Consider the following 26,208-nt stretch of genomic DNA (forward strand, 5'->3'; position numbering starts at 1 on the left):
GCGACCTCGGCCCAGGCCTCAGCTTCCTGTCTGTAAAATGGGCCCATGGCTGCCTCTGTCTCGCTGGGTACAGGGCACACGTACACGGGGCGCTGTCAGCCTTATGAGTGGCGTTTGCCCTTATTCATGAGTGGCCAAGTTAGAACAACAAGAAGTGGCGGTGCTCAGTTAAAACGCTCCGGGATTTCCTTCTCTGGGCCAGCCCTTAGGAGCACGAGCTGCAACCTGTCCTCCTCCCAGGGCCCAGACCCTCCGGATGCCCGCATCTGCCCTCGCGGCCTCTGACGCTCTCACGCTCTCACCCCGGTGTTGAGCTTGACGGCGGTGCACTCCTCCTCAATCAGCGCGCCAACACCGTCGGTCGGGTCCATGGTCCCACACAGGTGGCCGTCCACAGCCCAGTCGCTGGCCCGCCTCTCGTGCTGGTACTGCAGGGCAGGGAGCTGGATGGCCTGGATGTCCATGCTGGTGTCCACCAACTTGCCAACCCTGGCCGAGACATGGAGGCCGGGTCAGAATAGGCTCCTTGGGGAGGGAGGGGGCAGCAGAGGTGGAAAGCCAGGGGCACGAAGGCAGACAGCCATCTGTTCTGCCAGCTGGGCCTTTGTGTGCCCATGCACTCACTCATCCCTGCCTATCTCCAGGACGCCCACTGTGGAGACCAGGCAAAGCCCAGGAGAGAGGGACAACCAGGCAGGCCCTGATCCTGAGGGCCCTGGTCTCCCGGGGAGACCGACCACAGTCAGCATTTATGCCCCAGATTGTCCAGAGGGACAGGACGGGGCGCAGGGCACAATGGCAGTGCGGGGAGGGCTTGTCAGTGTGGAGACCTGCGGGTTGGGGCTCACTGCACGCCAAGACCAGGAGGCAGAAGAGTGTATCTTGGGAGGGGCCACCTCGGGGCGGGCATGACAGTGCATGTGGGGGGTGATCCCATGGACTGTAGCCCGCCAGGCTCCTCTGTTCATGGAATTCTCCAGGCAAGAGTACTGGAGTGGGTTGCCATTTCCTTCTCCAGCATACTTCCCGACACAGGGGTCGAACCCGGGCCTCTTGCATTGTAGGCAGATTCTTTATCAACTGAGCTACTCAGAAGTACATGTGGAGGGGTGGGTGGGGGCAAAGCTGGCAGGTCCTCGGGTGGCAGAGCCTGGAGTCACGGCCTTGGGCTGCATGGGGGGCTGCACTGAGGCCGGGAGCCACCCAACCTGTGCAGCTGTGTATTTATATTCACTGACGCTGTTGCCTCCTTTAGGCTGTGTAAGCCCCAAGGAAAAAAATCTCCATAACATTTATTTTTGTATTTCTTGTTCTTAGCACTGTATCTGCTGAAAAAAGGATTCAAGAAATGCTTGACCAATGTGTTAATTGTCTGGAGCCCACACCGCAGTTCTGAGGGGTGAAGGCTAAATTTTACATCTTCATTACAGAAGGAGACAGGCCTGGGGATGATCACCTGAACTCTAGAAGAGCTCCCGGGAGAGGCCCAGGGGAGGGGCCGACACACATGGTGGGAGTGGAGTGTCCGGGCATCAGAGTTCGATTGTTCTGCGGTCTGAGTCACCCGTGTGTTGGGAACCCGGCCAGGTCTGTGCCAGTGTTATTTACAGGGCCCTGCGGATGGGAGCTCAGGCCCTGAGGGCCGGCCCGCTACCCTCCTGCCAACCCGGGCTGTGGGTCCACCTCGGATGGGTGTTCCAGATGACAGTCAAGGGCAGTGCTTTATCATGCCCTTTAGAAAAGCCACCCGCGGGGCTGAACCCCCGCCGGACACAGATGCATGGGTACTGACCGGAGGAAGACCTCCTCCATGGTGGTGACGGAGGCCCCGAAGCTGGCGATGCCCAACTCCTTCTGCTTCTTCTCCAGTTTAGCAAAAAGACTTTCAAACCTGAAAAAAAAAGAGACCACGGTGATAAGTCACTTCTCAGTGACTTTCTAGATGATCTGTTCCTAAATAATCACCTCCGTGCAGTGTGGGAGAGGGGCAAAGGAAGTTGAGCTCCTGGAGATGGTGTCTCAGTAAAAAAGTTCAGCTTTGTCTTCCCCTGTGCCCCTTCCTCCCCCAATACAGCATTTTTTAAAAAATAATCTTCTTTTTTCTTTTTTTGCCATGCTGTGTGGCTTGTGGGATCTCAGTTCCCTGACCAGGGACTGAACCAGCAGAGAAAGCGCCGAATCCCAACCGTCAAATCACCAGGGACGTCCCCACACAACCTCTTTTGGGTACTTGGGCCTGCAAGGCACTCTTTGATGGCACACACCTACGTGAAGTCACTGACCAAGCCAAAAGAAACTGGGGAATATTTATGGACTTGTAGGACACAGAAGTCCTTTCTAAGGAGAAATCACAAAGGAAAAGATAGAACCCATTTGATGTAAAATATCTCTCACAAAATTAGAAGGCAGCAATGAATAGGAAAAAAGGTCCAACAGAAATGATTGATGTTAATACTGAATACACAGGACTGGGACATCCAACAGTCAGAAGAAGTGATGCTTAGCACCCAGTAAGCACTGGAAGTGGTCAATCTCCTGCCAGCAGGAGTGGAAGAAACACAAGATGATAACTACACAGTGTGAGCCATTTCCACCCATGAGATACACAAGTAATAAAGAGAAGTCCAACTCAAAGCTGGCATCTGTAAAATGGACACTCCCCCATCCTGCTGCTGGAAAAGTCAAACTCAACACCTGTCCAGGGGGGAGTCTGGTAATATGTACCCCACTGTTGGGGATCTACCCTAAGGGGTCACTGGAGACCTCAACAGAGTTTGCTAGAAAGATGTGCATTAACATATTTGCGTGTCTGTAAAACATGAATATGTGATGATAGAGTAGGTGTTAAATTATAGTACATCTAAGTCAGGGAACACTGCCGTGATTAAAACCACATTTCTCAATCAGGCTTGGAGCAAGATTAATGCACCTGTGAGTTTTCTCTTCCAAAGTTTCTGCATGTGAATGAGAAGTTTCGTTTTTACCTGCCCACACGGGGAGTCTGCTCTGCTTATGAGGCATGTGTCCACGGCTCAGACCATGAGACCGAGAAGGTATGTGAGTTTACAGCTGCACACCAAGCCTGAGTGGCTATGGTGTGAGGAGAGCACCACTGCACCCCGTGCCCTGTGACGGCCGCCCTTCTCCTTCTCGGGCGTGGCCCTGATGCACAGGGAGGCCTGGCACCCTGGGCCCAGCAAGTAGACTCACCAGGTGCCAACCATCACCGGCCCAGGGGCCGAGAGGGACCCTGGCCAAGCCCACGGGTGCAGGGCGCGCGTCTTACCCACAGGCCCCTTAAGTCCCACTGAGCCCCCTTCTCAGATCTGCGCCTATGTGTGTACCTCTGTGTGCTCTCTCTAGGATGTGTGCCCATGCGTGCTCTGGGACACGTATGTACCTGTGCGTGCTCTGAGACACATATGTACTTGTGTATGCTCTCTCTAGGATGTGTGCCTATGCGTGCTCTGGGACACAGACATACCCGTGCGTGCTCTGGGACACATATGTACCTGTGCATGCTCTCTAGGATGTGTGCCTGTGCATGCTCTGGGACACATATGTGCATGTGTGTGCTCTGGGACACACACGTGGCTGTGCATGCTCTGGGACGTGTATGTACCCATGCGTGCTCTGGGGCACGCAAGTACCTGTGTGTGTTCTGGGGCACATGTATGTACCCATGTGTACTACGGGACACACACATGCCCATGCATGCTCTGGCACACGTATGTACCTGTGCGTGTTCTCCTTGGGAAGAATGAACGACAGCTCTGCCCCGGCGCTGCTCTCCAGGGTGGCGTTGGGGACGTGGTGCTGGACCAGCCGGGAGATGCCCTCGGGGTTGCAGTGAGGCTCCTTCACTAGCGTCATGTGGTAGCCTGCGCCTGAACACCCCAGAGTGTTCAGTGTTCACCCAGTGAGCCCAGTGGGGTTCACCCAGGGCCCCGGGCTCGCTGGGGAGGGGGCAGGCTCCTGGGGAAGGGGCTGCAGAGCGGGGGCAAGTGAAGTGGAATTGATGCCCCTCAGGGTGCCTCAGGGCAGTCACGAGGGGCTCAGCTCCCCTCCCCGCACCCTCACTGGGGAGAGATGCTGGAGGACCCGGGGTGCTGAGCACAGGGAGGTGAGACAGAGCTGGACTTCGGACTGCGAGCGGCAGAGGCTGGGTCCAAACCGCCCCCAAGACCTCTTCTCCCTGCTTTCTTGGTAGCAGGGCCTCAGGACAAAGGCCGTCCTCTCCAGCACCCCCCCAGCCTGATGGTGACCACTCAGGGTAGCCTGCCACTTGCGGGGCTGTATGTTGGCCGCGGGAAGTTCAGGGTGCAACTCCCGGGGTGTCTGGGGGGAGGGACGCTGCTCTTCTGCCTTTGCTTCTTCTGCCGGTAGGACGTGGAGCAGACCTGGCCTGCCGGGACCACATCGGACGGCGAGCGGTCCTCCAGAAGGGAAGCTGCACTCACACAGCAAAGAGGGGGCTGACTGCACCCACTGCCCACCCACCCTGGGCGGTGCCCTGGGCCCCCCGCCTGTTTGGGAGCTGTGATGCTGGCGAGAAGACTTGGCCCCTCCAATGGCACCCCTGCTCTTGGCAGGCCCGGCGTTGACTGCTAGTCCACCGGTCAAGGCCAAACAATGCTCCAAATTAAGATTTTCTGCTCTCCTCCTCCTCATTCTCACAGCCCCTCCACCTGGGCCTTGGATCTCCACCCACAGGGAGCAGACAGGCCGTCTAGAGAAAGTCGCTTCCCGCCTGACCTCAGGAAGCCCTCGGGGAATGTGACCAGTGGACACTTTCTCCCGCACCTGGACCAGCCACGCGGACTCCGTGCGGAATGGACTTTCGGCTGCCCGCCCACCCTGTTCACCGTATTTCTCCTTGAGGAACAGCGACGACCCGCAGCACTGCAGCTCCCCCTTGGCCATGATAGCGATGCGGTCCCCCAGCAGGTCGGCCTCGTCCATGAAGTGGGTGGTCAGCAGGATGGTGCGGTCGCTCTTGTGCTGCTGCAGAAGGTCCCAGATGGCCCTCCTGGAGATGGCGTCCACGCCCGAAGTGGGCTCGTCCAGCATCAGCACCTGGAGGGCGGAGGGGCGGCATCGTAAGGATGGCAGAGCCTCGCCCGGGCTTCAGGCTGCGCCGCAGGCCTCCTGGGCCTACCTTGGAGCCCGCGATGAGGGCAATGCCGATGGAGAGCTTGCGCCGCATCCCGCCACTCAGAAACTTGCTCCGGGAGTCCCGCTTCTCCTCCAGCCCGAGCACGTGCAGCATGCGTTTGACCTCCTCAGGGCACTTCTGACGCGGCAAGCCTTTCAGCTGAAACGGCGGGGATGGAGATCCGGCCCGTCCAGGCAGCACTGGCCTTGGTGCTGTTCCTGTCTCTCCCCGTGCTGGACCTCACACCCTGACCACCCCGCACCCCACAGTCTGCTGACAGCTCCCTGGAGTAGGTTCAGTTTGCTGGGAGGCTAAGGGCTCCCGAGGCTGCCTCGTGGGTGATGGGACCACAGCGGCAGCCCGTGAACCCTATCCCCCTGCCGGCTCACCTGAGCATAGAAGTACAGGTGCTCGGCGACAGTCAGGTTGTCAAACAAGACGTCGTGCTGTGGGCACAGGCCCAGGCTCTTCCGGATCTGATCCATGTCCTGCGAGACTTCGTACCCGCTGATGTACGCTCGTCCGCTGGTCGGGGGGAAGAGACCTAGGGCCGCGCAAAAGACCCCGGGGCCTGAGGTCAGTGCAAACATCCTCCAGGAGCAGCAGGAGGGCTGAGCCTCCCTGGTTCGCATGATGAGCGCCCCGCCCCACCGAGTGGGCCTCCAGAGACAGAGAAGGGTCATCAGCACTGCGTGCTGACGGGACCCTGAGCCCTCGGGCAGAGATGGGGTGGCTGGTACCTGGGGGAGCCAGTTGGAGGGCAGTCCCAGGAACCCAGGATAAGCGAGGCCCAGAGGATGGTCACTGCCCCATGACCTCCTGACCCTGCAGCCCAGTCCCCACAGGACTGGCACCTTGGACACGTGCTTGATCTTGATCCTGGCCACTGCGGTTTGTTAGGGATGAGGTGGCATGTCCCCCACACCCTCGGAGCCCAGGTCCCAACTCGAGCCTGCACTCAGGGAGGACAGGGCGATTGCCAGGGCTGGGTCAGTGTGTCCAGGACAGCTTTTAGGAGAGTGGGTTTGGGACCCCCATCAGTGCAGGTTCAGCCCTTCCCTGTGGCCTGTGGGGCTCCTGCCCTGTCCCAGGGCCCCCGCGGCTCCGAAGCTCTCATCATGGACAGGACAGCCACCCGAGGGCACGTGGCCAGGTGGTCAGGGCTGGGGAGGGGGCGTGGAGGCCGGGCCCTCACCCGTGAGCATGGAGAGCGTGGTGGTCTTCCCCGCGCCGTTGTGGCCCAGCAGGACGGTGATCTGGCCTTCGTACAGGTTCAGATTCAGGTCTCTGACGGCCGCCTTGCCCTTGTTCCCCACTCTAAACACCTGTGGGAGAGGCAGGGCCGGCCCTAGGCATCAGGAGCCCCCCGGGCCCTCACTGCAGAGGACCTCCGTCCTACTCCCCCGGGAATCTCCGTCCCCCCGAGGGTGTTGGGAGGAAATGATGCCCAGTGCACTGAGAGACTGCAGTACTGATGGAAGGCACCCCCTTCCCCACCCGCCCCACCCCAGGCCCCCAGCACCCGGCGTCTCGGCAGGACTAGAAGGTCTGGAAGACCCAGGCGTTGCATACAGCGAGCCCAGAGAGTGTCCACTGCCAAGTTGGTCAGAGGTTAAGGGGGGCAACAGTGGGTCCTGACTCTATCCTGAGCCTCCACAATGGGCCCTGGGGCAGAGCTGGGGTGGCCGGGGCATGGGGGAGCAGGTCAGAGGGCAGCCCCAGGAACACAGGAGAAGCGAGGCCCGGAGGACGGTCCCTGCCCTGTGACCCCGCGGTCTAGTCCCAACAGGCGTGGCACCTTGGTCACGTGCTTGATCTTGATCCCGGCCACCAGGTCCTCGGGCTCAGCTTCAAAGTACTCAGTCCTGAGCACCTTCTCAGGGTCGTCGTCCTCCTCCTCTTTCCCGAGCGCCGTCCTCGGGCGTCCGCACCAGTACGAAGGCTAGGACAGAAATCTTGATCGACCCATCACGTCAGCTCATTTTTTTCTTTGCCACAAACAGAGCAACCACAAACTGACCAACACGCTGGAGCTGCGAGCCTGCCAGCCCCGGGCCTCCCTGGCAAGGTGCTGCTGCAGAGAGTGCACTGCCGAGAGTCCTGGGCTCGGACCGAGACCCCGCGCAGCTCTGCGCCACTGCCCCGGGAAGTGCTGAGTCTGTTCCCTGTTCTGCCACAAGGGCTCACTGCGCACAGAGCTCAGAGGCGATAGGAGGGAAAGTAAATGAAGAAACTGAATACAAAGCCAGGTCCAGAAGCGGTCCTGCCCAGGGCGAGGTGCGGAGGCCCGGCTGCGTCCTCTCCCAGGTGCTCGTGAAACACAAGAGATGCCCGAGGGCCGGCCTCCCTCCCACGGTCTGGGGTCACTCGAGGGAGGCACACTGTTGGCACAGTGGTGTGGGTGGGGTCACAGGAGAGGTGAGCACAGGGCCCTGGAAGAAGCCCCCAGGGGAAGCCCTGCTGGGGGAGAAGGTCTCACCCACAGCTCCAGCCCCGCTCCCCGTGTACCCCCACAGCCAATGGGGCGGTTCCAACGCATCACATTCCATTGGTTTGGGGGGACACCTGTCTCCCATTTTAAGTGACTTTGAAATCAGAATGTGTCTTACAAATTACGGACACCGCCACACAGAACAATGGTCAGTATTTTTCTTTCTTGGTGACAAAGTGGCAGTGCCTCTAAGAATCAGGGCCATTTTAGATTTGATGAAATAATGAGTGGACCCTGATTCTGGGAAAGACTGAAGGCAAAATGAGAAGAGGGCAGAGGATAGATGGTTGGATAGCATCACTGATTCAATGGACATGAACTTGGGCAAACTCTAGGAGATAGTGAAGGACAAGGAGGTCTGGCGTGCTGCAGTCCATGGGGTTGCAAAGAGCCGGACACGACTTAGCGACTGAACAGCAACGACAAAGTGAATGGACACTTGATAAATATTAGTTGAACCAAAGATAAACAATGAAGTGGCTCCTGGCTAACCTAGCTAATCAACATGGAATTCGTTAACAATTCAGTGGTACACGCATCAATACTGTGTAATCGTTAAAAAGTGAAGCTGGTTGAGAAAAACACATGTTTAAATAGAAATATATTTACAAATACATTTTTAAAATTTATAAATATGCACAGATAAAATCTAAAAGTAAATTTGTAAATAGACCCATATGTACATGTACTTAAAATACCTAAGATGTACACTGGGCTTCCCTGGTGGCTCAGATGGTATAGAATCCGCCTGTAATGCAGGAGACCGGGGTTTGATCCCTGGGTGGGGAAGATCCCCTGGAGAAGGGAATGGCTTCCCTTCCATGGAGTGGAATGGTCCACTCCAGTATTCTGGCCTGGAGAATTCCATAGACAGAGGAGCCTCGGGGGCTAAACTCCATGGGGTCGCAAAGAGTCGGACATGACTGAGCGACTAAGACTTTATAAAATGTACCTAGAAAAAAAAAGAGCAAGTCTCAAGCATTTTTACATGATCTCCTTTTCTAAGAACAAACGTATACATGTCAGATAACATACACGTGTGCTGCACACGCAGAGGAAACCATCTGAAGAACGTCACCCAGGGTGTCAGCAGTGTTCCTCCCTGGGTGGTGGGACTGTGCTGTTCACTCTAGAAATGTGATCAGTTTTGCAAGAAGCTCTGTTACTTTGTGAGCAGAAAGCCCAACCAGACATTTTTTGAGGAAGGAGGGTTGGGTGGGGCTGTGTGCAGGCCCTGTAGCCAGCCGGCCGGTGCCAGCTCCTCCTCTCGGACCTGGGCAATGTAGGTCAGGGGACGGAAGGGCTCGGGGCACGCAGGTGGCCATCAGAACTCACCAGGATGAAGAAGTACCAGGGCTGGGGCACGCCAAACTGGCCCGGGAGCACAGCCTCCACGTACCAGGCGACCAGCCCGTAGAGGACGGAGTCCAGCAGCAGCATGCCCAGCACCTGCCCGAAGGTGAAGTCGTCATCCACGTTGACGGGACTCAGGAGGTCTCGCCACTGGATGCCTGTGCCTGGAAGACATGCCAGGAGATGGGTCTGACGCGGACCCGCAGGGCAGTCAGTGTGACAGCTCCCCGCTCCCAGCAAACCTGACAGCTCTCCCCAGGCCTTTCAGAGCAGGTCACCAGATCGGTGTCACAGAACCAGCAAAGCTCATGAACTGACGAGAGGGGCTCTCATTTAATTTGTGACATACACGTGTGCAAACATGAGTCCATCTACACAACACATCTGTACACAGACACACAGACACATGTACACACACACGAATGAGGTCTGGGTAAGGCCAGCACTGGAACAGGCTGCATCTAATACAGGTCTTTTCAGAGAAGGGAAACATGTCAGTGCACATAGAGTTCTGTTCAGCGGTGCTCGTGGTGCTCTCTCTTCTCACGGGTTTGTAGCATCATCGTCCAAAGGATGCCTGGGGGTTTCCATGTGGCTGACTCCAGGGCCCCTGGTAGAAATGGCTGGTCTCCAGCCTTGGTCTCTGTTCACTTCCAAACAACTACAAATTTGTCTATTTTAGGAAAATTCAGTATAGAATTTTGAAAACTGGGAGGTGCCATCTAGTTTGACTTCTCTTTGTAAATGGCTACTTTAAAGAGCATCTGAATCCTGGAAGGTACTGTGCATTAAGAAAAAAAAAAACTATAGTTTATCACACACTGCTGAACACAGAGAGACACATATATTTAAAAGTCCTAGTGTCAGCTGAAGAAAAAAATTCTACTGGAGGATAAAGCCACACTGAAGGTTCTCGTGGACACCTATGCCCTCCCTCCTTAGACCACAGCCAGGAAGCCATGAGAAGTAGGGGTTGAGGCCTGAAGAAACGCAGGCTTTGTGCCTGAAAGAGAACATCCGCGTGGGGCAGGGCTGAGAAGCAGGGCTGCATTTCCCCTCCTGCGAGCAGAGCAGCGCCAGGTTTCCCAGGACGGACGCCAGCACAACACCGGCCATGCGGAAGTCCATCCTGTCCCTCCTGCCTCTGCTTAGAGCCGAGGAAGCAAGAAGGCAGGCCACGTCTGGGTCCACGCACCTCTTCAAGCCCTTCCGTGAGAGGGTCTGAGTGATCGGAATGATCAGGGCTGTCTCCTGAGAGGTGAGTGCTCTGCCACTGGAGATCTAGCAGGTGTGGGGCGAAGGGTTAAACCAGGTGCACTTTCAACCCTTCAGAGGAGCCTTGATTCCATTGTCAAGTGAAATCTGAGCAAAAACCGGAGCCCCCAGGCCAGCATCAGCCCAGCAGTGTTATGACCCCCAAGACATTTTACATCTAAGCCTAGTGGCACAGAGTGCAAAGAATCTGCTTGCAATGCAGGAGGCCAGGGTTCGAAAGGAACCTGGAGAAGGAAAATGGCAACCCGCTCCAGGAGTCTTGCCTAGAGAATTCCATGGACAGAGGAGCCTCGAGGGCTACAGTCCATGGGGTGGCAGAGTCAGACACAACTGAGCAACTTACACATGACATTTTACAAGTTAGGAAATGTCACAAAACCCAAGAAAGCCATGTCCTGCTGCATCCCTTGTTCCTCTCTCAGGTTCCCTGTCTTCACTGCCAATCCCTGCAGGAAGTATCAGGGAAACAGGGGGAGGGGAGATGCTAATTCCACCGCTCTACCGAGAACTGGGAGCTATCGAGCCCACAGACTGAGACCCCAGGCCTAGGAACCCTAAAGTCCCGAGGCAGGCGGAGACTCAGAGGTGACCAGCTTGAGCCCCACCACTGGCAGATGCAGACTCTCACGTCTCAGTGTCTTCCAGCAGTGACAGCTGGCCCCAGGCAGGGCTTCATGGGGAGCTCAGAGCAGGGACGGGGGGTGGCCGATGTCGCGGTGGACACCCTGACTCTCTGTCCAGTCCGCCACGTGTGTCTGACCTGCCTCCCCTGTGGCTCCGGCCCCTGCTCCCCATCATGAGGACTTGCCTCCGGGTGCTTGGCTCGTGAAGCTGCACTGACGTGGCTGGAGCGAGTGTCTAGGGGCTGGAGGGCCCTCTGCTCAGACCCTCTCAGGGCAACTACACCAGCAAGGGCAGCTGTAAAAAGGGAAATGACTCACCTTTGGCTTCAAATTTCCCTATGAGCTGGGCTCCCATCGCCATGGCGACGTTGGACAGGAGGCAGGAGAAGAGCTTCTGGCTCAGCGTCATCCAGTTGTAGTGAGGAGCAACGAAGAAGTAGGGGATGTAGGAGAAGAAGTAGAGGAAACCGCCGATGGCTGCTGCCATGTTGGCTGTGGACGGAGAGAGGGCAAGGCGGGCGTGCGCACCCCCGGGCCCCCGGGCACCAAGGGCCCGGCCCTCGGGCGACTGCCTGACCCCGACCTGACATTGGTTAGGGGGCCCCCACTCAGTCCACAGCCTCTTCCCGGGCCGGGCTGCCGATGCCGCAGGGGACACCACCCCACCTGGGGTGGCACATACCTGCCCCATCCCAGGGACCCCACCGTGACTGCTCCACCCTCTCCGACAGACCCGCCTCCAGCTGCGTTCTCCTGACGTCACCAGCACTGAGCCCTGACCGCCCACTGAGCACTCCCAGCCCTGCCCCGTCTCCTTCACTCGTTCACTCTTGTTGGACCCGCTCTGTGCCAGGCCCTGGTCCAGGCACCAGGGAGGCAAGGCCCTCAACTTGGGGAGCCTAGGACCAGCATGGACACAGCTGGTGGAACTGGGGGAGCCTAGGACCAGCATGCACACAGCTGGCAGACAAGAAAGCCAGCAAGGCAGGGATGCCGGGTGAGCACAGCCTGCGAGGGGCAGCAAACCGCTGACCCGGGACGAGAGGCACCCTGGGCTGCGGGCTGTGACTGTAACCAGGGGACCAAGGGAGGCTTGGATGGGAAGGTGACACGTGGGAAAGACCTGAAAGAGGCGAGTGTCCACGGGTGCTGGAGGTGTGGGAGACAGGGGGCTTTAGTCCATGCAGTGACCCCCACAGGCTCCAGCCTGAAGACTTCTTTATGCCCTAAAGATCTGTTGAGGACATCAGGGGCTTCCCTGGTGGTCCAGTGGTTAGGAATCTGCCTGCAGGGGACGTGGGTTCGATCCCTGGCCCAAGAAGATCCCACATGCCTCGGGGTAACTAACCCTGCCCACCACAGCGGCTGAGCCTGAGCTCTGGGGCTGCCACAAGGAGAAGCCTGCTCACAACTAGAGAAAGGCCTCGTGGAGCAGTGAAAAACCCAGTGCAACCAGAAACAAACAAACAGAATTGGTTAAGTGGTAAATTTCTATGTATTTTACCACAATAATAAAAAAAAGAAGTTACGAGACATGAAGGGCAGACTGAGAGGCTCTGAGTCAGGTTTAATAGGAGAGATGGGGGAATAATGTCTGACAGATGATGAGCTGAAATGAAGGTCTGATCTCCTCAGATCCAAACATCCACACAGAAAAACCAGACCTAGACTGTCAGCAGGCTTCTCCCCAGCAATAAGGGAAGCCCTGTGGCCACAAGCTAATGTTATCAGAGTGCCAAGACGCTTACACTCAGCTAAAGCAACCTTCGGAAGTGAGGGCAAAACAGAGCCCTCTTGGGACACAGAAAGTCAAGGAGTATTAACCCCTTGCCAAGCTTCACTGAGAGAACTGTTCAAGGATGTACGCCAACACCTAGAAAGCTGAAGGCGGAGGATGCACGGAGTAAAGAACACCTCAGCCCCTGGGTCGTTTTGGCTCAGATGCCCTCGGACCCTGGAGCCTCACTCATCCTAAGAGAAACACCGCCATCTTCTGAGCTGGGGGTCCCCTGAGACTTCGGCTCCCAGGGGCAGGACAACTCACCTTTGCTGAAGAAAGTGCTGACCATGAAGCTGAAGGAGATGGAGGAGACGGCAAAGCAGGCCAGGAAGACCAGCACCAGTGTGGGGTCGCTGTGCGCGAGCACCGCCACGTCCTTCTTCACCTGCGCGGCAGGGCCAGGTGGTGGCGGGGGACAGGGACACAGGGCCACCTCCGTGCCCTCCGGGGGGGAGTCTCCAACATCGAAGCTGGGACGGGCAGGAGGAGGCGCCACACGGCTCTCCCTCCCGCCAGGGCGGAGTCTCGGGGGTCTCCCTGGGGGTGCCACGGCTGTCTCTGCCCACCCCCACCCCCCAACCCCGGATGCCTTGCTTTTCATGTCAGACTCCCTTCCGGGGCTGCGCTCACCTTGACGCAGAAGAGCAGAGTCATGAAGGAGACGGCGACGAGGAGGAGGAAGAAGAAAAGGAGGAACCACGCGGTCCAGAGCAGCCAGCCGCTGAGCCCCATCATACGCATGTACTCCTGGGGGCACAGGGGCACTGCTGCACTTGGTCCACGCCGCCTCCCCGGGCCCCAGAGCACTTCTGCCACGCCGCGCCTGCCCTGGCCCATACAGCCGTGCCCGCAGCCACACAGGGCTCATGTGGCTGAAACTAACTAAGATTAAAAATCCTGCTCCTCAGCCCTGCCTGCCGCAGGTGCCCAGTGGGCCTGCAGAGTGGGTGGACCCAGGCCCATCTATCTGCACGGACCATGCTGCTCTGGGGGAAGGGGGGACCAGGGCCGATGAAGCATCTCTCCTGGGCCAGCAACCAAGCAAGGCTGATTTCCCAGCTTCCTACTCACAATTTCAAATGGCCTGAGAAATGGGACGATTGGAGTGGTGGCCACCCACACCCCCACCCCTTGGGTTCAGTGATCATTCAGCATCTGGTCATGCTGGGTCCATCTATGTATCTGGGGGCGTGTACACACACCAACACTTTCTCCTGAACTGTGTCCTTGCCCACAGCTGACTGCTTCAACACTGCACTGTTTTCTTAAAGTTATTTAGGCGCCAAGCGAACAGGACCCACCTCATGAGTTCCCCGAGCCCCTTGTTTGCAGCAGTTTAAAAGCTCCAATAATCACAGATTTGGCACTGCTAAGAACACTCTAAATGCCCTTCCACTGGCACTGCAGACATTGCTAAATAAAGGGAGTGCTATGCTGTGCTTAGTCACTCAGTCGTGTCTGACTCTGCAACCCCATGGACTGTAGCCCACGAGGCTTCTCTGTCCATGGGGATTCTCCAGGCCAGTATACTGGAGTGGGTAGCCTATCCTTCTCCAGGGGACCTTCCTGACCCAGGAATCGAACCAGGATCTCCTGCATTGCAGGCAGGTTCTTTACCAGCTGAGCTAACAGGGAAGAACCAGCTGAGCTAGAGGGAGAACCTCATGTAAATTCTGATGATTGGCAGAGTCAGCGCTGGGAGCTTGCAGGGGATGCTATTGGTCCAGTTTGTCTGCAGCTACGTCACATCAGTGAGATGCACCTCACACACCTCCCTGGCCCCCAGAGTCTGCCTAGCAGCCGGACACTCTGGCCTCCCTTGATTACACCCATAGTTAGCTTCCTGCTCACCATGTAGGGGAACGTTTGTCTCCCGTCGAGATACTGTCTCAACAGAAACAGGATGCAAGCTACACACATAATTCGGAATTTCAGCAGCTGCATCAAAAAAGTTTAAAGGGAGGATTTCCTGGCAGTCCAGTGGCTCGGACTCTGTGCTCTCACTGCTGAGGGACTGAGTTCAATCCCTGGTTGGGAAACTAAGATCCTGCAAGCCTCATGGCAAGGCCCCCCCCCAAAAAAAAGTTTAAAGCAACAAGTAAGATTAGTTTCAATGATGCGTTTTACTTAACCAAGATTAGTTTCAATGATGTGTTTTACTTAACCTGATGTATTCAGAACACTGTCTTTTCAATATTCAGTCTTTAGCATGAAAAGTAAAAAAGTAATCGTTCAGTCAGGTCCAACTCTTTGCAACCCCATAGATGACAGCCCGCCAGACTCCTCTGTCGATGGAATTCTCCAGGCAAGAATACTGGAGTGGGTAGCCATGCCCTTCTCCAGGGGATCTTCCCGACCCAGGGATCGAACCCGGATCTCCTGCATTGCAGGTAGATTCTTTCTTGTCTGAGCCATCAGGTTGTCTTCAGTGTACAGCATATGAACTATGGTGCTTTATCAGGGTGGTAAAAATCTGGACGGACCAGGCTTGATTTCAGAGAAGCCCAAGATGGGCTGAACCTTGTGGGCATCAGCCTCATGCCCAGCTGCTCCGGTGACCTCAGTGCCCAGCAGCTGCCCAGGCTGGACAGCAGGACTCAGGACAGGACGACCTGCGGCCGCACAGAGCCTAAACCCAGGGTCCCTCCAAGCAGAAACAGAAGGGTTACCTTCAGCTTCTTCTCCTTCTCCTGCACGATGGCCCGGATGATGCTGAGGGAGGTGTAGGTGAAGCTCAGCATGAGCAGCAGTGGAAGCTGGTACTGGATGGCGACCAGGAAGGGGTCGGAGATGAAAGGCGGGTAAGGGAACCGCTTGGCGATCACAGTGAGCTTCTCGAACAGCTGGTGTGTGGAGGCATTGGCATGGTAGTGCATGATGGCCCTGTCCACTGCATGCTGCACGGCCAGGAAGCCCTCGCGGATGTAACCTGCGTGCGGGGGCAGAGGGCATTCTGGCTCGTGGGGCTGACACGCGTGGGGGATGTCACTCCCGGTGTGGGCGCTCGGAGCGCCACGGGCACTGAGCTGGTGACGGGATGAGGTCTCCTGCAGGCCTGCCGTGCGCAGGGGCTGCTCACCCCTCTCTGGCTCCTGAGCCAGCCCTCGACCTTCCCAGCCGGCCAGGCAGCATCTCTGACTGGCCTCCGCATCGTCACATCTTTCTCTGTCTCTCTTCTGCCTCCCTTGCCCGCTTTTAAGGACCTATTGAGATAATCGACAACAGTCTCGCTCCCTTGAGACCAGCTGATCAGCAGCGTTCATTCCCATCTCACAGGGAGGCGGGATCCACAGACCAGAGGCCAGCACTACACATCTCTGTGTGCTCTGTGATCCCTCTCTGCCAGCCCCGTGTGACTCCTCACAGGCGTCCGTGATAAAACTTTTACAGTGAAAAAGAGAGGGAGGATACATATTCCAGTCCAGAGCAAAGCCTGCTAGGGGCTGAGCCTACGGAAGTGTGGGCACAGCCTCAGAAGGAAGGCCTGGGTCCCTGAGGCCCGAGCCCTGGGGGACACGGGGTGCAGGCCTGGGTGGCGTGGGCATCCTTGTCCTTAAAATAGTGAGTGATGTTTAGAACACCTAAAGTCCTCCGACACTGAACTGTCAGCTGCCTCTGGAAAACAGAAAAGCAATTCTATGCCCACCCCCAGCTCAAGGCCATCAAGTCTGCCATCTCCCTTAAAAGTGGTTTCATGGCTGTGATAACAGCAGGCTCCCAGTGAACGGTACCCCTTGCTGTGTGGGGTGGCAGTTTAGTTCTTGTCTTCATGAAGACCCTGCAGAATAGGCAACACTGTCTTCGTGGGACACACAGGGCCACCGAGGCCCAGGTGTGGAGCCCCCGCCTAGCAGGAAGGGCTGTAGCCAAGTGGGACCCTGGTCTCCTGGCCCGAGAGCCAGCGTCTGTCTGGCTGCACGCCACCTCCCCCAGGAAACACCCCGCCTGCTCCTGCTCACATGTGGTTCCCCCACGAGGCCACGCATGCTGCCGCGGGGTCTTCACCACCACCACCTCTGTGGTTGCTCAACACCGACGAGCAGCTACCCTCTGTGATCAATCACGGCCCCACAGCTGAAATTTTAATGATCGTAAATAATGCTGTGGGAAACATCTTTGTGTATCTGGATTTTCTCCTTCTTTCAGGCTATTCCAGGGGCTGTGTCTTTATCAGGGATCAGGGGTCTTAAGGCAGGGACACTTGGGGGTGGGCTTGGGGACAACTCTGGCCTAATTCATGGCAGGGGTTAGCTGCTGTGTGCCAGGTTCATGTCCTTTCCACGCCTCTCGGGGTCTTCGAGGGTTTTTTAAGCTGATTTGGACTAAGGAGTTCTTTATGACACAGGAAGCACTCACCCTTCATCATTTGCTGCAGTGTTTTCCCAATCTCTTGTTTTAAAATCGCTGTTCTATCTTTTCTTTTTTTTTAAGCAAATTTCAAGTTTGTACACAGTGAAATCTGTCACGCTTTTCTTTGGGGAACTGTTTCCTCTATTGCTTCCAAGCTTAGGAAATGGTCCCCACGCCCTGCCCTGGCTCACCCTAGCCAGTGTTTCCTGCCGCAGGCCATAGGCAGTGGGCGTGGCAGCGGACACGGTTTCTCCTCCCAGTCGGGGACCTGCCTGGGGGTCTACTGTGGGGCTTACACACTTCACCCTGCCTTGCTTGTCCCAGCTCCACTTTCAGATTTAAACTTTCTCCCTGGAACTTTAGCCTGATGACAGGGCCCTGGCCTCTGAAATGCATCTCCAGAGGCTAGCTGCCTCCTGCAGTCCTGGGCTCTGTTTAGGGACATTCCTGGGTCTTTTCATCAGACTCTCTAACAAGTTCTGCCTCTTGTAGACCTAGGAATTAGGAATTCTGCATTCTTTGAAACACCCAGGATGCTGCCTGGAGGTCTTGGCCTGAGGGCAAAGTGTAGTCCTGGAGCCCAGAAACTCAGTTTTAAGATGGGACCATGGTCACAGGAGACAAACAAGCCAACTACATGCCGGAGTTACACGGGACAGACCAACACACACCCTGATGGGACAAAGAGCCAAGATCTGAGTTCTGCAAACACTCCACTGACTCCATGAGATCACGGACAATTACACAAGGAGCACAGAGCTTACAAAGCCTACGGAACTGTACACAGAGAAGGGCAGGAGAGAAGGGAAATGCGGAACCAAGCCCTGAAGACCCTGTGCAAATTGAAGCTCCTTAAAAATGAAACAGAAAAATTTTATTCAAGAGACCATGCCTTAGGTGTTTTTAAAGATTATTTTGGTCTCTCAGAATCCAGGCTTACTGGATGTCTTCCTTCTACTGCGTGCGTGCTAAGTCACTTCAGTTGTGTCCTACTCTTTGTGACTCCATGGACTGTAGCCTGCCAGGCTGCTCTGTCCATGGGATTCTCCAGGCAAGAATACTGGAGTGGTTTGCTGTACCCCTCCTCCAGGGGATCCTCCTGACCCAGGATGGAACCCCTGTCTCTTATGTTACCTGCATTGGCAGGCGGGTTCTTTACCACTAGCGCCACCTGGGAAGCTCCCCTTCTTCTGCAAAGAAGATCTAATATTCATAAAACATCTTCTTCCAGGGCTTCCCTGGTGGCTCAGTGGTACAGAATCCACCTGCCAATGCAGGAGACACAGGTTCCATCCCTGATCTGGGAAGCTCCCACACGCTACGGAGCTACTAAGCCCGGGCACCAAGCCCCTGAGCCTGTGCTCTAGAGCCCAGAAGCAGCGACTGCTGAAGCCTGGGAGCCTAGAGCCTGTGCCCTACAACAAGAGAAGCCACCGCCACGAGAAGCCTGGGCACCGCGAGGAAGGGCAGCCCCTGATCTCCGCAACTAGAGGAAGGGCCACACAGCAATGAGGACCCAGCACAGCCATAAACAAACAAATAAGTAAGATTATTAAAAAACCTTCCTCCAAAGAAATGCAGAGTGGGTTCCCCCACGTGACTGTCGCCAGCCAGCACCCAGGGAGGGGAGGCGGCCCCTTGAAAGTGCTCCTCACCAGGTTCTCCGCCGTCAGGGGACGTGGGCTCCCTGGGTCCTGGGTTTGGGAAGAGTGGAAAAAGGGAAGTGGTGTGCCATCCCTCTGTCTCTTTCAGGAAAAAGGAGCCTGTCTGAGTCCACATGTAGTTTCTTCGCGTGTAACTGAAGCGTAAGTGGTATCTCACCTGCAGAAGTAAAGACGAAACCAAGTGCTGTGAGCGGTCTGGCCAGAGGAGCGAACATCCGCGTCCAGTGTGGGGGTGCTGGGGGACCCTCGTTCCTGCGATCTCAGCACTGCCCCCACCAAGGTCTGGGTCTCAGGGGGTGGAAGGGAGTGGTCCTGCTGGGGCACAGGGAGCCCGGGGGCGTCTCTGCACCACCCATCACCACCCTCCTCTGCGTCACCAACGGGAACTCCACCTGTGACGCATCACCGCTGACCAGCAGGCCTCTGGTGTAAGGCTGGGGACCCGACGGCTTCCCAGCCTTAATGCCGGCAGGGGAACCAGAAAACCTTTCTTTTTGTTTGTTTAAATGTGTGACTGAAGTTCTAATGCCACGGGACACCAAGTTCCAAGTATCTGTGACTTTCCTACTTGTCCTATTTGATTCTGTCCCGGGAGATCAGTAATGCCTTTTACAGAGTAATGGGACAGAGGGGCCACAGCGAAGGCCTACAGCCACTGTCCTCAGGCAGGCGAGGCTTCTAAAACTTCTGGATCCAGGGGACAGTCACATTTGTTCCCAGGCAGGCAGAGCGAATGCGGGTGGGGAGGGGGCCGTGGCTACCAGCGGCCTGCCTCCTGGAGAAGCAGCTGGGTTCCTTGGGGCTGGGGTCCTCACCGCCAGAGGCAGGGGGTCCCGGCTGTGGTTGAAGGTGTGCTCGAACACCAGGGCGGCCAGCACGTTGGCAGAGCGGTTGTCGTATCTGATGTAGTCCTCGAAGTCCTTCTCAGAGGCGAAGCCATGAGCTGTAGGGAGAAGGGGCGCCTGGAGTTGCCCAATCGCCTGCTCTGCTTGAAAAAACTGCATCTTCAGATCAAGGACTAAAACTCCCAAGTTTTTCAAGCGCTTTGTAAACCTCTCCTAAGACTCGAGGAGGCTTTTGTTTCTGGTAGAGACAGGCTGCGGTGAAGACCGGCAGAATCTCGCGATCCAAGCGGACCCTGGGCTTCTGGAAGCTGAGAACCGGAGCTGGGCCGGCAGCACTACTGAGTGGTCACCGGCCCCTCTCTGGGGGCGGCCACCCTGCCCTGAATTCTGCAGCCTGCATCAGCCTCTCTCTCAGAACCCTAACAGTGGGCTCTAAAAACCCAAGGGGGTGTGAACGCATAGTCTGTTCGGGGATCTCTCTCATCCAGACCCCGTTTCACGTGAAGGATTTGACTCTTAATCCCCCAGGGAGGAAGCAGAACCCTTCCTGGCTGCACTGGACCGTACAGATCAAGGGAGGGCGGTGTCCAAACCAAGAGCAAGAGAAAAGGGGAGATACTCTGTTCCCAGAGCACAGACCCAGCCAGGGCAGCTGCACACTTCATGGGGTGTCCCTCAGTGGGCTTCCTGCTGACCTTTGTCATAGCCGCCCTCGCAAAACCACATCCCAGGAGAGGTTCCCGGCACTGGGCTCTGGAAACACGCCTCGCCCTCGTGATAAAGAACTGCGCTGGGGTATGTGGATGCCTTCCCCACTAGAACAGCTGGGGGCTGCAAACCGTCATGCACGTTCCTTCGCGTGACCCTCACGACCCTGGTTCCTGCTACACTGAGACTCCACACGGCCAAGGGATTCAGGCAGTGCGGCCATGATGGGGGTGGCGGGATCCACCCAGCTGCTGCCCGGCTCCCACACCACCAGCCCTGCCCTGAGGCCTGAGCCTAGCAGCGCTACGGACCCCCACAGCACCCCCCCACCCCCGGCCCCCAGACACCATACCTCGCAGATTGATCACCAGCGCCCTCTGCACGTTCTCCACCACTGTGCGCACGGCCTCACTTTGGGATGGGATGTAGGCCAGCTCCCAGGTGGCCCCCGGGGGAGGGAAGCTGAAGAAGAGGGGCAGCTCTCGGATGGACTGGCTGGGGTAGAGGGTGGCATTGGGCACGTTCTCTGACTGGATCTTCAGGCGGAGCCAGATCAGGATCCCAGAGAACAGCAGGGGCAGAAAGAGCTCCAAGAGGGTCACCAGCACCTTCCGCTTCTGGGGAGAGACGGGACCTCGGGGTAAGGGGGCACCAAAGCCCCTCCCACCAATGCCCCTCCATGAGGCCCCTTGCCCCCCACCCCTCAGCACCCACAGAGCCGGACCCACCTGTAGAGTATAGTTCTTCCAGAGCAGCAGCGCCAGCTGCCTGAGCACTGCCATCCTCGCTGGAGGGGCTGCTAGTTGTGGACCAAAGACAGGGTCAGGGTGAATGTGAGACGAGAATGGTGTTGGTGGAAGGTAGGAGGTGGGGGGGGACAGTCCAGTCCTGAGACACAGGCCCTCAGCACCTGCTTGTGTCCCAGCCTGACTCAGACCAGCTCCCGGGGGAGGAGGCGCCAGGTCTGTTCCGTCCTATTCTGTGGGTTCCAGGAACACACGCCCTGTTAGGAAGCTGACTTAGTTTCTTCTGGAACCAGATGCACCGTGACCACCAGAGTGGCAATCATGATGAACGTTATTCACATGTTCTTTTCAGTTCATGTGAATGCGCTGTTTTTTGTTTTTTTTTTTAATTTATGTGGATCTGCCGGATCTCAGTTGTGGCATACAGGATCTAGTTTCCTGACCAGGGATTGAACCTGGGCCCCCTACATTGGGAACGCTGAGTCGGAGCCACTGGACCACCAGGGAAGTCCCTGAATATGCAGTTTCTTGGCAGAAACTCAGGCCGATGCAATCCCGGCCCTGACACTTTACTCTCCACCATCCTAGGACAGTAAAAGCAAAGTCAGCTCAGAGTCCTGGCTGTGGGCTGATGTCTGAGAGCTGGAGAGGGCTGTGGGGGAGCAGTGAGGGCCCTGACCTGGGAGCAGGCACTGCAGGACACACAGGTGCTCTCCCGCCTGGAGCCCTAAGGACCAGTTTTTCCTGCTTCAACTGTGAGCAGTGGCCTGCGGGCCTCCACCTGACAACACCGATCATTTTCCTCTAGAGAGAACCTACTCTAGGTCATTTGTGAAAGTTGATATTTTTTTAATTGGAGGATAACTGCCTTACAATGTCACGGTGCTTCTTGCTGAACAAAATCGTCAATCGGCCGTAAGTATACCTATGTCCCCTCCCTCTCGAACCTCCTCCCACCCCAAACCCCATCCCACCCCAAATGTTCTAATTTAAATCCAGCACACGGAGCTGGGAGAATCTGATGCGAGATGGATCACCAAACACAGTGACAGTGGAAACAAGAGCAGAGGCTTATCAAGCTCTCCCTGGATTGAGGGAGATCCACCTTCTGAGACTGCAGTGTGAGAAGCACAGACACGGAGCCACACTAACCTCTAGAGAAGGAGGGGGTCGGAGGAGCTCAGGAAGGCCCCAGGATGCCCGCGGCTAGAAGCCGCGGGCATGAAGGCCGAGGGTGGACCCAAGGTGGACGGTGAGGGCAGCGGAGGAGGGTGACCCGCGAGCTCCTGGTCACTGTCCACGCCAAGGACGCAGCTGGAGCAGAGAGGGGCCCTTCACAGCTCCTGGTCCTGCCTGTGGGGAGAAGCGCCCGTGACTCACAGGAAGAGTCCTGCATGTGACCAGCCGGCCCCACACTCACACAGACCCAACAGCGTCCATCAGGCAGGTCAGAACGTGAGGGAGACTCGGACAAATGGCTGGAAAATCCTTTCCTAGTTAACCTGCTCCAACACTATAGCCCAGAGAACCCACCTCCAGACCCACTGCTCATGGAGCGAGAGCTCGTTTGCTTTCTGAAACAGCCAGTTTTACTTCCGTCTCCAGTTAGTTGAAAATCATTTTCAGGAAAGCTCATTTTTAATTTAAACTCTTGCTTTAAAAAAAATGTGGCTGTCCGTATCTGTCTAACGGTAGTTCCTCAAAATGTATGCTTTAAAGGGCATTCAATAAATATTAAAAGAAAACACAACTGCGAGAAGTTATTTACAAATTAACTTAAAATATGGCTTTTCATTAACTGCACAATTAAAATGTGAAGCGATTAAAGCTAAAATAGTACGAACAGCTATTAAGCAGCAACTTAGTAAGTCATCCGAATTCTTTTAGAATTAATAAGCTGGAAAACCTGTCTGTCATAGACCATTGATAAAAGAGTAGTCGCGTAGTGTTACCCACAAAGGCCTGTGGTCTGCGAACAGTTTCGAGAACTGGTTCAGGCTAAGATGGGGAAGGGGTGCCTCCACGGGGGCTGGTCATCCGCACGGCTGGCTGACGGGCGCCTGGTGTGGCCAAGACGATCGCTCCTTGACCAAGAGGGGAGGGTGAAAAGGTCACAGTTCAAAGACGTCTTCTGGACAGAGGAGTTGATGACTTCCTTTTCTGGAAAGGTCTGGCCAAGAAAGGACACATCCCCAGGCTTAATCCCACTTCTCCAGGCGCAGGGGGCTGGGAAGGCAGAGAGACAGCCAGCTTCCCATGAGAACAACCCCGGACAACGATGCCGGGGAACTGACCTGAGTCCCGGCAGTGGCTCCTGGCCAAGGCCGTCCTCTGGGGCTACAGGAGGTCTGGCTGGAAAGAGGTGGCCCCACACGGACGGCTCTGGGGTGGGGCTGGCAGGCCTCTGGAGTGCAGGGGGCTGACCTTGGAGCTCGGGAGCACGGACGCCTCATGGGACATCGGGAGGGGCCTGGGGCTCGCTGGCATGACGCTCCGGCACCTTTGGGCAAATGGAGGGAGGGGGGCGGCGCACCAGGGCATAATTAAAAAAATAATCGTAAAACACCTCTCACTGAGTTAGAAAATCAAAGTGCAAAAGAGATCTCTTAAGCAGGTTTACTTCAGCAGAACCAAATACTATCAAAGAAACATGGTTCTCAGAAACCGAGAATGCTGGAGAAGCGCTGTGTTCTTTCTCCTAGTACCACAAACCATGAGAGACTTTCCTTTCCTATTCTTTCATATTTCAGAACTTCCTAACCCAGCCCTGGCTCTGGTACCCTCCTCCTTTCTCAGATGAGGAGGAAGCGACTGTCGCAGGATCACACAGCAAGGATCCCACCCTCTTGGTCTGTTTTTACCACGGAACCCCTACAGTCCCGTGTACCCTAAAAGCAGCAAACACCACTATAAAATCTGTACATATTTCTCCCAGAACCTAATACTAGAAATAAAAAAGAAAGCATATCCCTGGAGCCTCACTACCATAACAGACATCATATATATATTTATTTTTAATTAATATGTTTGGCTGTACCGGGCCTTAGTTGTAGCATGTGGATCTTTTTTAGTTTCAGCCATGGGATCTAGCTCCCTGACCAGGTACTGAACCCGGTCCCCTTGCCTTGGGAGCGCAGAGTCCTAGCACTGGACCACCAGGGGAGTCCCATCGTGTGCACTCCTGTCCCCCCACAGGGCTCTGTGCTGGCCTGGCTCTGTCTGAAGTCTCCCTGAATGCCAGACCAGCAGTCTGCTCTGTCTGAGTGGAAAAGGGATTTAAAGGAGGAGATTCCCAGAATTACAAAATCTGGGAAGCGTTCTGGTTATGAAAGCAAATGTACACGAGGAAAGGAAGTTCAAGTTCCTCAAAACACTTGAGGCCCCGGCACTCAGAGTCTCCCAGAAGTGGCGGGGGGCGGGGGCGGGGGCGGCGCTGGGATCCAGAACCAGCCCAGGTGGGTCCACTCCAGGCTCGGCTCGCAGAGCCCCTCAAGAGCATCTGAGGACTTCTCACTGGGCTCACTTCACACCTCCCGGGACGGAGCCAGCAAAGAAAGGGAAAGCTCTTTCTACCGCGGAAAGGCTTGTTTGCTTACTGTTAAAATATTAAACATTACACAAATCATTGACTATTTCAGTGTTTGCTTTTCAGGTGAGCAATTGAGCTGGTTCAGAGTGAGTGCAGCCATGGGCTGCTCACTCCTGAGCATGCTCTTGAGGGTGCACCAGGTCCCTCTAAAAATCATGCTCCCAGTTTGGGAGCACTGTGTCGGGTGTGCGCCAGCACGTGCTGAGTCCTGACACCTCCCTTCCTGATTTATAGACTTTTTCACTATGGGCTTGAATATGTCCTCCAGTTTCTATGCATCCAAGCAAAAGAAGCTTTTATTTCTGCATACACAAAATAGAATGGTGGGAGGTATTCTTGCCTGGGAAATCCCACGGATGGAGGAGCCTGGTGGGCTACAGTCCATGGAGTCATGAAGAGTCGGACACAACTTAGCCACTAAACAACAACAACAAAACACTTCTGGAAAAGGTCACTGCCAAGCGGGCCTCAAGGCCAGCAAGAAGTGGACAGGCCCCTGGGGCCAGGCACACAGCGTTCCATCACATGTTCTGATATGTCCCAAGCTTGGCACCTCTCCTTCCATGGAAGCCAAGTCTGCACAGGCATGGAGGGGGGCATGGCTGGGGGGGAGGGGTCTCAGCAAGGCCAAGGCATGAGATGCCCCTGTCATGGACAGCAGACAATCACGGCTCTGCCCTCTCGACCACAGGCACAGAACAGAGAGTGATGGCCTTGTTGGTGACGTTGGCTGGGTCTTGGCACTTTTCCTGAGGACCAAGGTGGGCGAGGACCCATCTCAGCTAGGAAAGCATTTCCTGATGGACACAGGGAGCCCACAACAGCCAGCGTTTTAAGCCTATGTGTGTACCCACTGAGGAAGGCACAAGAGTACTTAACTGTGTGCTGGCGGAGCCTGTGGCCTTGCAAGATATACAAAGCGAAAAAGCATTTACTCACCCAGCAAACATTTGCCAAGTGCTTATGTGTGGTGGGCACTTACATCAGGTACTAAGGATTCGGAAATGAAATTCAGTGTTCTTAATCAAAGGAGTTAACAGTCTGCAAATGCTCGCATGGACTGTAATCGCTACATGCTGAGTCGCTTCAGACTGTTCTGAAAAGTTGTGTTCAACTCTTTTGCACCCCATGGACTATATATAGCCCACCAGGTTCCTCTGTCTGTGGAATTTTCCAGGCAAGAATATTGATGTGGGTTGCCATGCCCTCCTCCAGGGGATCTTCCCAACCCAGGGATAGAACCCACGTCTCTTGCGTCTCCTGCATTGGCAGGCAGGTTCTTTACCACTAGCGTTACCTATGATTGCTACAGCTGAAGCCAAATGAAGCATCTCGAGATTCTGGAGGAGCTCCGGATTCTGTGTGTGGCTGTGTTTGTGTGTGTGTGGCTCTGGGAAGGCTCACAGGAGGTTTACACAGGAAATCAGCATCAGGTTTCTTTTTCCTTGGGGTGGGGAGGGCATTCCAGATTTTGTGTGTGTGTGTGTGTGTGAGTGTGTGTGTGTTAGTGTGTGGCTCTGGGAAGGCTTGCAGGAGGTTACACAGGAGACCAGTTTCCTTAGGGTGGGGAGGGCATTATAGGATTCTGGAGAAATTAAAGTGTGTGTGGGGAACAGAAAGTAACTCTGA

At 55.8% G+C, this 26,208-nt stretch overlaps 1 protein-coding gene across 5 annotated transcripts in view; it reads right to left on the reverse strand.

Moving 5' to 3' along the window:
• The window catches only part of ABCA3 (ATP binding cassette subfamily A member 3), a 40,376-nt gene that overhangs the window by 9,674 nt on the left and 4,494 nt on the right, over positions 1 to 26,208 (reverse strand). For 2 of the 5 annotated variants that reach the window (XM_070460859.1, XM_070460855.1), the window contains exons 2-21: positions 23,285 to 23,490; positions 22,947 to 23,160; positions 22,143 to 22,343; positions 20,973 to 21,043; positions 20,597 to 20,861; positions 19,507 to 19,634; positions 18,683 to 18,848; positions 15,347 to 15,606; positions 13,308 to 13,424; positions 12,942 to 13,062; positions 11,216 to 11,389; positions 8,982 to 9,163; positions 6,954 to 7,097; positions 6,351 to 6,480; positions 5,545 to 5,699; positions 5,159 to 5,314; positions 4,866 to 5,076; positions 3,737 to 3,887; positions 1,793 to 1,891; positions 303 to 489 (exon numbers count right to left, since the gene is read on the reverse strand). In XM_070460859.1, the coding sequence (XP_070316960.1) occupies positions 303 to 489; positions 1,793 to 1,891; positions 3,737 to 3,887; positions 4,866 to 5,076; positions 5,159 to 5,314; positions 5,545 to 5,699; positions 6,351 to 6,480; positions 6,954 to 7,097; positions 8,982 to 9,163; positions 11,216 to 11,389; positions 12,942 to 13,062; positions 13,308 to 13,424; positions 15,347 to 15,606; positions 18,683 to 18,848; positions 19,507 to 19,634; positions 20,597 to 20,861; positions 20,973 to 21,026 (2,700 nt within the window). In that variant the 5' untranslated portion in view covers positions 21,027 to 21,043; positions 22,143 to 22,343; positions 22,947 to 23,160; positions 23,285 to 23,490. Of the gene's footprint in view, positions 1 to 302; positions 490 to 1,792; positions 1,892 to 3,736; positions 3,888 to 4,865; positions 5,077 to 5,158; positions 5,315 to 5,544; positions 5,700 to 6,350; positions 6,481 to 6,953; positions 7,098 to 8,981; positions 9,164 to 11,215; positions 11,390 to 12,941; positions 13,063 to 13,307; positions 13,425 to 15,346; positions 15,607 to 18,682; positions 18,849 to 19,506; positions 19,635 to 20,596; positions 20,862 to 20,972; positions 21,044 to 22,142; positions 22,344 to 22,942; positions 23,161 to 23,284; positions 23,491 to 26,208 lie in introns of all 5 variants that reach the window. The other 3 variants (XM_070460858.1, XM_070460857.1, XM_070460856.1) reach the window with 3 other exon arrangements.

This window comes from Odocoileus virginianus, chromosome 33 (genome assembly GCF_023699985.2).
Source record: "Odocoileus virginianus isolate 20LAN1187 ecotype Illinois chromosome 33, Ovbor_1.2, whole genome shotgun sequence".
NCBI lineage: Eukaryota > Metazoa > Chordata > Mammalia > Artiodactyla > Cervidae > Odocoileus > Odocoileus virginianus.